This window comes from Cryptomeria japonica, unplaced genomic scaffold, assembly GCF_030272615.1.
Source record: "Cryptomeria japonica unplaced genomic scaffold, Sugi_1.0 HiC_scaffold_180, whole genome shotgun sequence".
NCBI lineage: Eukaryota > Viridiplantae > Streptophyta > Pinopsida > Cupressales > Cupressaceae > Cryptomeria > Cryptomeria japonica.
The window spans coordinates 232,308-242,407 of record NW_026729002.1 but is presented as its reverse complement, the minus strand read 5'-3'; the positions used below and the strand labels follow the sequence as shown (position 1 = coordinate 242,407).

Here is a 10,100-nt window from a genome sequence, read left to right as displayed (position 1 = left end):
TCAACATCCAAACACTCATTTTTGGTTCATCTATAACATCCACACAGTTGAACAACATACAACTACCTCTTTATTAACACACATAGTGACATCAATGACAACACCTGATAGATTGGCATCAGTGACAATAAGTTTGACATCAATGACAACAAAACATAGCATAGATTTCCAACAAATTGATTTGGAGAATATTTTTATTTAGAAAGCATCACATATATTTGGTTTTCTGCCTTTGATTACTGCAAAATTTGCTTCCTGCAATTTGGCTGACAAGAAAAAGTAGACGACATTCGGTTTTCAGAATGTCGTTATGTTCAGGGTATTTTTCGATGGTCTCCTCAGTTGTGCTCCTTACATTCCTTGCCTTGTTCGATGCTTCAGCGAGAGCACACGTTCATCACTCCACATTTGTTGTATGTCCTTCGTATCTCTGTGGATAAGTTGCTTTGAACAATTACGCAGAATACAGAGCTATTATCCTAGGCAAGCTAAGAAGATTCATCATTTTATTCTTTTCAAGTAGTTGGATTTTTTATTTGTTTAGGTGCTTCATCACACATACAGAATGCAGAGCTATTTTCCTAGAAGAAATAGGGAGTTCATCATCATAATTTTTGATTTATTGTTATTCGATAGATGATTTAGTGCTTTGGTTTACACATCATACTTTAAGATTTGTTTAAATTGTTTATCTAAAATCACATTAATGAAAAATGGATTCTATTGAAAAAACCAGTGTTAATTTAGATGAACAATTTAAACAAATTAGAATGTGCTATTTAAACCAGTTCTGAATTAGTCTATTCATTATCAAGAGCTATTATCCTAGATATGTTAAGGAGATTCATCATCTTATTTTTTAGTTAATCGATTTTTAATTTGTAATTTAGTTGGTTTATACAACACACTCTAATCTTTGATTTATTGGTGGCTCTTCTGATATAAGATTAAAAAGTGGTTTTATTGAAAAAACCAGTATGATTTCAGATACCACCCAAACAAATCAATACTTAAAATGTGCTAGTTGAACCACATCGATCCAGTCTATACATGATCAACCAGTCCGATGAACAGCCTAGTTGAACCACATCGATCCAGTCTATGCATGATCAGCCAGTCCGATGAACAGCCTATTTAAATCAATATTTAGAATCTACTCTTTAAACCCGCCGTAGGTTAATCTAAACGTTGATGATATTTTTCCATGCTCAGCATCTTATTCATTAAGACAGATCATAGCATATTTGTGGTACCTAATACTGGAAATATATTTTTGCTTTGGATTTGGCCAGATTGAATCAACACCTATTACTAGGCTATGTCAGACGCATAGCAGAGTCATAGTGAATGGAGAGTTCCCTGGTCCTACTCTGTATGTACACAATGGCGACAGTGTTAGAGTTAAAACGATCAACAAATCCAATTACAATGCCACCATCCACTGGTAAATCGTGTCTCTCAATGCTTCACACTGACATGTCACACTTCTATGCTTCTATACGGCTGTTTCTTGGCGTATGTAGTATTAATAGTAAATCAAATTAATATCATCAATTGTATATAAAAATCGTGCTATATTTAGACTGTTTCTGATGCAAAACGTTTTCAAATTCCGTTTTATTGCCCTTATCATTTCACTTTTCTATTTGTGGTAACAAACTGGTTGCAAACGTTTGCTTTTCAGGCATGGAGTGAGACAGATTCGCACAGCATGGGCTGATGGAGCAGGGTATATAACTCAATGCCCGATTCAAGCAGGAGTAAAATATACGTACAAATTCAGGATTATTGCACAGGAAGGAACCTTGTGGTGGCATGCCCATGTCTCGTGGCTGCGTGCAACAGTTCACGGAGCAATAGTTATCTATCCAAAGAAAGGAAGCTCTTATCCGTTTCCTCAACCCTATTCAGAGTTTCCCATCGTGTTAGGTAATCAAAATTGTTGAAATCCTCTGTTTTAGACTAATATCCTGTTTTATATCAGTTCCCTGTTTTTATGAATAGAAGTTTGCTGAAAATAACACTGCTGTTTAGAATTAAAAAAATACTCTTATATTAGTAAAGAAAGCTTTATAAATTATTCTGATTAAGGGTTCATCAGATTCTTGTAGGGAAGGAAAGATAAAAAGCATTAAGCATATATCAATAAAATATGAGACGACCAAAAGAATCAAGGAAGCTTTGTAAATTGTTAATTGCTTTCTCCGTTTTTCTTTTATTTTTTACATTTACATTTGTTTTTTATTAATATAGTATTCTTCTATTTAAATTTCAGGAACAAATACTTATGCGTTATATATACTACTAATTATAATTTTTTATAAAATGTGTAATTTAATTTTTTTTTTGTAAAACTCTTTTGTTTTGACATTTTTATGCAATAACTCAATAGCTTTAGAACAAATAAATATATATATTAAAATAATATCCTCACAAATTAAGTATATATTTCTTAAAAAAGAAATCGAGACAAAATAATATTTTAATAAATATTAGAAAAATATTTATGTTTTTTTTCTCTTTGTTCTATTTTTTTAAAGATATAGATGTGATTATTTTTTGTGAATGCTTTGATAGCTATTCACATTACAACTCACTTTTTTCAAAATAGAAAAATTAACCGAAAATAAATAAAGAAAAACTAGTTATTATGTTGAGAGACATTTAGTGACAATATAGCATGAAGTATTGTATTGAGATCATATACATAAAAATTAAAATTCAATTTATAGAATATTACAAGTAAAATGGTTCACCAATAAAATAAATAACTCTCAATTGATTTAATTTTTATGTGTCTATATATGTTTGTAGGAAATAAAATAGTTGTAAAATAAAATATTCCAACTCTTAAATAAATAGAATTTGAGATCTCACATTTTTTTGAGTATGTTTGCTAATAATTGCTAGCTTATTGATTAGATAAAATTTTACTTTTCTAACTTTGGAAAGCTTACTTGATTTAAAGTAATTAGAATTCATTGAATTTAGTTGCTATAAATATATCATATTCGGTGCTAAACATAGTTATGGATCCATATAAAAGTGACAATTATGTTGTAAATTACTTTTCTAATAGGATCAAGATTTAAAACACAAGTTAGTTGATGACATTTAATATTATATTTTAAATTATATTACTCACATATAGTTTATACTATTGTTAGTATTTGTGTTGTCATAACTTCAATGGTACAACACTCTCAATAGAAAATAAAAAGTCTTAGGTTTACCTCCCAGCTAGTCCATAAATTTAACATGATATAAAAGCCAAGGTCAACAAAACTAGACCAAGATAGGATCAATAAGAATCTATTGTTTGGCTCAAGGGGGATGTTGGAAAATGAGTCATACCCAAATAAAGATGGACCAATTGTCATGAGGGCTTGTAGTTTAGTGGTAGAACAACCTAGTAGCAAATGGGATGTCTTCAATTCAACACCTAACTAATCCATGAAAATTTAATAGTGCAACTATCCCAAATAGTTTTTATGTTCTAAAAAATTCTAGAATATATAAATTATATTAAGATTTGAACTCCACTCGAGTTATTATGGTAACAAAATGCAACAAATATTGTAGTTCAATTAAAAATTGTCTTTTTTTTTTAATAATATTTAGTAGTTTTCATTGATGCCATATATGTTAACCAAAAGTAAGCCTACCAAAATCATATTGATGGACTTTCCAATTCTTGATTACATGATTTAAAAGGTACTAATGCAATTTAATCATATCTTAATGTACACATACAGGAAAAAGAAAACCCAACAATATAAAACAATTTTTTTACTAATTACCTATTCACCAATTCAAAGAAAAATCTCTCTATCCTCCTATTTCTCAATGACATGTCCTTTAAAAAGGACATTTATGCATTTTGTTAATTTAAACTCAATTCAAAAAAATTATTTTTTATATTTTCCACCCAAAAATTGTGTGATTTCATTACACATTAACATATATGTAAAATTAGAGCTATGATTGACAAGAATTATCTTAATAACTAGAGGCTAGAGTATTTCATGATCATAAGGGTTTTGTTTAGAACTATCGATTAGTTAAAAACAGAAGAAAAAATAACACTTTCTCATTTCCATTTCATTTTATTTGAACTGCTAAAATTCTATTCATTTTTATCTTGTTTTATTGTATTATATCCAAATGAAAATAATATGGATAGTGACGTTAAACTCGACACAATAAAGGATGGTATAAAGGTATCAAAATTTTGAAATTTCTATATGGTTAAGTTTTAATTGAACATATTAAAAGAGGAGATAAAATGATAAGTAATCAAAATTTTTAGGTAGAATAGGAAAAGATAGGTCATAGCCATGGGAAAGGTCTTAGCTATCAAGAACTAGCTCTTTGTTTATAGCAATTCTTTCTTGATTAATATGTTCTTTATTTTATAGCTATATTTTATTCTTGGTGGGAGATACAATCAACACCAATAGAAACAAATTCATCATTGTCTAATCAATTAGGAGTACCCTTTTCATGAGGCTATGATTAGACAAAAGTTTGGCGAAGCTATGGAGACCAACCATGAATACTATGTCTGAAGTTCTATGTTGGGGTAGATAAAAAGCATGATAATCATGTCCACAATCATTTTAGCTATGCTCATGCCAACAATCTCAAGGAGGGGACTAATCTTTGTAAGAGGGAGAAGTTAGTATTTGTAGATGGACTAAAACATTACTCTAGTTATCAAGAAGCACTTGTAAGTGGACAACATCAAGCACAACATTATTAACATATACATCTATATTCATGAAAATATTTGAGAAAAACATAAATTTAGTATACATAAAAAAAGGACGAGTTATTAATTTTGTAGCCACCCTTGGTGCGTAAATGTATAATAGAATAAATATATTTTAATTACTTTTCATCCAAAAGAAGTCACAAACATTTAGAACTAACAAGTAGTCATAAAAAGAAAGCTTGTTTATTTCCATTTCATCTTATTTTTAGAAATAAGTTTATTCATTTTTATCTTGTTTTTTTCTTTTTTTATATGTACATATCAGGATTATAAATAATGACATCAAATTCAACACAATAAAGGATAGTAAGAATATACCAAATTTTGAAGTTTCTATATAGTAGGTTTTAAGTGAACATTACTAATATATGAGATAAAATGATCGGTAATCAAATTATTAAACAATAAAAGTTATAAGTTGAATAAGAAAAAATGAAATAACCATGAAGAATGTCTTAGATATTTAGAACTAGCTCTTCATTTATAATTTAATACCTTCTTTATTAAGATGTTCTCTATTTGATAGCTAAGATTTATTCTTGATGAGAAAAACAAAATTTTCATTATTTAATAAATTAGGAACACCTTTTTTGAAGTTTGTGAACAAATAGATGACCAATGAAACTATGAAGCTATAAAAACCAACCATGATTATTACGTCTGAAATTCTATATAAAGATAGATAAAAACCATAAAAATATGACTATACCTACACCAACAACCTCAAAGAGGGGACTAATCTTTGTGAGAAGGAAACTTTGGCAACACAAGATGCATTACTCTACTCATCAAGAAGTACATGTAGGTGAACAACCTTAAACGCAACTTTATTAAATTTTAAGTTAATAAGAATACTATTGAAGTCAACTCTAATTTATAGATTGATTATTTTATTTATTTTTATTTTCTTTAGAGATCCATAATATGACCTACTTTTTTTAAACAGGAGAATGGTGGAACAAAGATCCTGAAGCGGTCGAAAGGCTATTAATTCAAACAGGAAGTGCACCTAATATATCCGATGCCTTTCTCATCAATGGTCAGCCAGGAGATCTCTATTCTTGCTCCAAATCAGGTATAGAGTACTTTTCAGTTACAGATGAACTCTAATGTCAGGTACTCAACATGGAGTTGATGAACTAACTGCTTACATGCAGGAACAACTAAAATCTCTGTACAACGAGGAAAAACGTACCTTCTACGTATTGTTAATGCTGCAGTCAATAATCACCTCTTTTTCAAGATTGCATCACACAATTTCACAGTGGTAGCCTTAGATGTTTGCTACACAAAACCATACACAACAGACATAATGCTTATAACCCCTGGCCAAACTGCAGATGTTCTTCTCACCGCCAATCAAGCAATAGCCAAATACTACATTGCTGCCAATGTATACACTACCCAATCTATTGGATTCTTTGATAACACCACAACAACTGCCATTCTTAGCTATGTGGGTTCTCACTCATCTGCCACCCCATCTCTTCCACAATTTCCAACATACAATGACACTGCAACTGTCACTAAATTTAATAAAGGATTACGAAGCCTAGCTTCAAAAGAGCACCCAATAGAAGTTCCCCAGAACATTGATGAGAAACTCCTAATAACAATAGGACTTGGTTTATTTCCCTGTAGAACTAACGTGACCACCAACTGTCAAGGCCCCAACAATACCAGAGTAACTGCTAGTATGAACAATGTATCTTTTGTCCTGCCAGATATAGCCATACTTCAAGCTTATTATTTTGGTATTAATGGTGTCTTTACCACTGATTTTCCTTCAAACCCACCAATTGTGTTTAATTATACAAGTGACAATATACCCAGAAGTCTTTGGTCACCAATCACTGGAACAAAAGTTAAAGTGCTAAATTATAATGCTACAGTTCAAGTGGTGTTCCAAGCAACGAATATCTTCCAGCCTGATGACCATCCAATGCATATTCATGGTTATGATTTTTATGTTGTGGGAGAGGGATTTGGTAACTACAATGCTCGAACAGATCCTCTCACATTCAATTTGGTTGATCCACCAGAACGGAATACTGTGGGAGTTCCTGTTGGTGGGTGGACTGCTATCAGATTCAAAGCTGACAATCCAGGTGACAAAACATATAGCTTTCAATTATTCTCTCAAAATTAATGATGCATATCTTAAAATTAAAAACTGAAGAATATGTGAAAAACCATGATTTTTGCAGGTGTTTGGTTTGTGCACTGTCATTTTGATGATCATCTAACATGGGGATTGAATATGGTCTTCGTGGTGAAGAATGGCCATGGCAATTTGGCAAGTTTGGAGAAGCCTCCTCCTAAACTCCCGAAATGCTAGCTCCACAAACCATGTCATCTCAATCAGTCAATAGTAGTCTTTAATTTCACCACCTTGTTATAAGTATTTTGCCATGAGGCAATATTATTGTAATAACTATTATTTAACTAGTTATTAATAATTGTATTGGATAACAAATTAGAAATTAGTAGTTTTTCTATTGAAAAATATTATTTTTTTAAAGTAAATTTGTAAATTTAGTAATTACAAATATTTTTCGTTTTGAATTTAATTGGTTAAAATTTTGAAAATTGAGTTCTTAAGAATAACTATATTCATAATATATATGACGAAAAATGTTAGGTGATATTTAACATAATTTAAATATTTTCAATATCTATTTTCAAACTTATTTATCCTCCCAACTCATTATAACAAAACAATATATTTTTATTTAAAAAATATTACTATTGTTCAAACACCTATTTTTAAAATTGATTTTTATAAAAGAGTTTATATAATGTAATCTTGTAAATATGTATTAGATTATTTTAAAAATTGAATTTCTATTTTTTCAATACTTTTTGAAATCATAATTTTTTTTTTATTCATTAATAATTTAATCGTTCTAATTAGATAAAATAGGATAGGCGTGAACCTTTATATAATAGCCATAATGCTAAGACCAAGGATTTCATGAGGAGTGAGAGCATCCAACAACCAAACTAGCTTACAAAAAGGGACTAGAACCAACTAACAAATAGAAACAACAAAAGAAAACTAAACTAAACCAGAAACCAAAGGATACCCAAAAACCAATGCTGCCCATAGAAGACACAAACATAAGGTCTATCTAGTGGGGATTTTTTTAGCTTGCCAATCTTGGTGAAGTACTTTCACTTTCTATGAAAAAGATAAATCTTTTGTTTGAACCTTTACTTGAAGAGATAGAAGGGGACTCCAAAGTAGCCTTGACCATGTACTCACTAGGTTCCAAAGCATTGTCAAAGGTCATATCCAGGTAGTGCTTCCTCTTCGCATGTCTCCTATCAATCTCTTCATGGATAGATTGCAAAGAAACCAAAAATTTTCTCATCATTTCATTTTTGAGAGCTACCATCTCTTCTAGTTTCCTCTTAAAGGTCTCTTGATTGCCCTATAGCTCCATAATAACCCTACTTGTCCCCTTCCTATTCTCTCTTCAATCCACGTTGTCACTTAGAGCCTTAATTTTCTCCTACAAATTATCTTGGGGCATTTCTCAAGCCTCTCCATCAGATCATTAGTTTCCAACTAAACTCTTTCATCTTTATCTTCCATTGTCCAACTCAATGCTCTATTGACAACCTCGACCAAAGCCTCCAACCTATTGATTTTATTCTTAGCAATATTAAATTGATCAAGGGGCCAACAAATGATGTAATTTTGCTTATTTTAGGCATGACGGAGATCATTAATCTTCTCAATATTTTTTGTTAAATCTCACTTCTTGGGGGAATCGACGAGGGAGGGAGGAAGGGAACCCTTGAAGAAGGTGAAGAAGGGGCAAAAAATTTCACATTGTGGTTGTTCACGGTTCACTTAGAGTTTGTGGAACAAGAAGAAATTAAGTCTTTAGAAGCAAATTCCTCCTCATCTTGCACTTTGACAATAGTTTATTTAAGAGGAGAGGCAAGGAAGTTCTTCTTTTTGGTAGATTGGTTGGGATTAACATGGGTAGGTATCCCTTTAGACTTGGGGGTAGTCCTCACACTAGGGTTGACCTTTCAATTAGGGATTTGAGAAAGCTCCATGACCAATGGAGGGCCCAGTAGTAGGGGCCAAAGCCACATGGAAATTATAAAGACTTAGGATTAACCCCTAATACAAGGGGAGAACATTCATGGAATTAGCCACAACAACAGACTAGGAAATACAAGAAAACATCTAGCAAGGGGAGTTCATTTTCAAATTGTACCTGAGATGATTTATGATTGAAAATAAGTAGGAGTGGAAATGTTTGAATATCTTCTATGTTGAAACCATTTTGCAGGCGAGCAAAATTTTCACTTGGCTCTAGGAACCTCTTGAAATTAGTTTGGTATTGTCCCTTAAGTTTTTTAGGGAAGGTCATACCTTCCGCAATGAGACTAGTAGTAGTAGCAATAGACTCCATAGATGAGGTTCTTAAGCCACATCCCTAATACTAATGTTTCCCTAATTATAGGACTAAGCAAACTGTTTCAAGAGAGAAGGGTCAAAACCCTTCATACCCTCAACATAGGATGCAAGACTACCTTTCACAACATCAAGCTAGAGATTACCATTTAACTTGAACCTATCACAATTATATGGCTCTATTTAGATGAGGTCATCCCCCATATTTAGTCTATTCCAAGGAAAAATAGTAAGAGTGACTAAGAAAGGGTTAGGAAAACTAATTCTAGGAAAAGGACAAGAAATGGTGGTATTGGGAGAGTTCTTCCTTTTGCCAAATTCAAAAAGCTATGTCCATATGGGTTAGTGTAGGATCAAGGGGGGCCAAAAAGTGGCGATGTGAAAAAAATAGCCTTCTTCACTCACCTAAAAACGCGAAAATCCGTGTTGACTTTTTGCTTGGCTTGGGTGTCAGTACACCCTGGCCTGGTAATTACCTATGCAAATCGGATATCCAATTTTTATTTTGTTTCAGTTGGCATTTATGCCATATTTATGTATGGACATACATTTGTAATCATTTGACATTTTTATATATACAAAAGTTGATATTCGATCATATAAATTGTTGCTCATCTGTGCGTGGTGTTATCATGGAAATCTTTAATCTTCATTCCAATAATTAACAATGGTTAATAATGGCTATTTAATGAAAAATACAATTCATTTCATTTCATCGTAAGTGTTGTTTTTATAATGAACAGTACAATTTATGAACAATACAATTCATTTAATCAACAATACAATACAATTCATTCAATGAACAATACATTTCATGAACAATACAATTCATTTAATGAAAATACTTGATACAATTCATTATTACCCTATGCATGGTCCTATTTTGCCTCC

At 31.5% G+C, this 10,100-nt stretch overlaps 1 protein-coding gene across 2 annotated transcripts; it reads left to right on the top strand.

The window, feature by feature from the left end:
- Positions 1 to 224: 224 nt before the first annotated feature.
- On the top strand, positions 225 to 7,300 carry LOC131867723 (laccase-3-like). 2 transcript variants are annotated; one of them, XM_059215529.1, is made up of 6 exons: positions 225 to 413; positions 1,293 to 1,444; positions 1,685 to 1,929; positions 5,721 to 5,849; positions 5,932 to 6,882; positions 6,982 to 7,300. In XM_059215529.1, the coding sequence occupies exons 1-6, from the start codon at positions 303 to 305 to the stop codon at positions 7,110 to 7,112; spliced, it is 1,719 nt and encodes a 572-aa protein (XP_059071512.1). In that variant the 5' UTR covers positions 225 to 302; the 3' UTR covers positions 7,113 to 7,300. The 2 variants fall into 2 exon arrangements, with proteins under 2 accessions (XP_059071512.1, XP_059071513.1); XM_059215530.1 differs by lacking the exon at positions 1,293 to 1,444 and having other exon boundaries at positions 235 to 413.
- Positions 7,301 to 10,100: the final 2,800 nt, after the last annotated feature.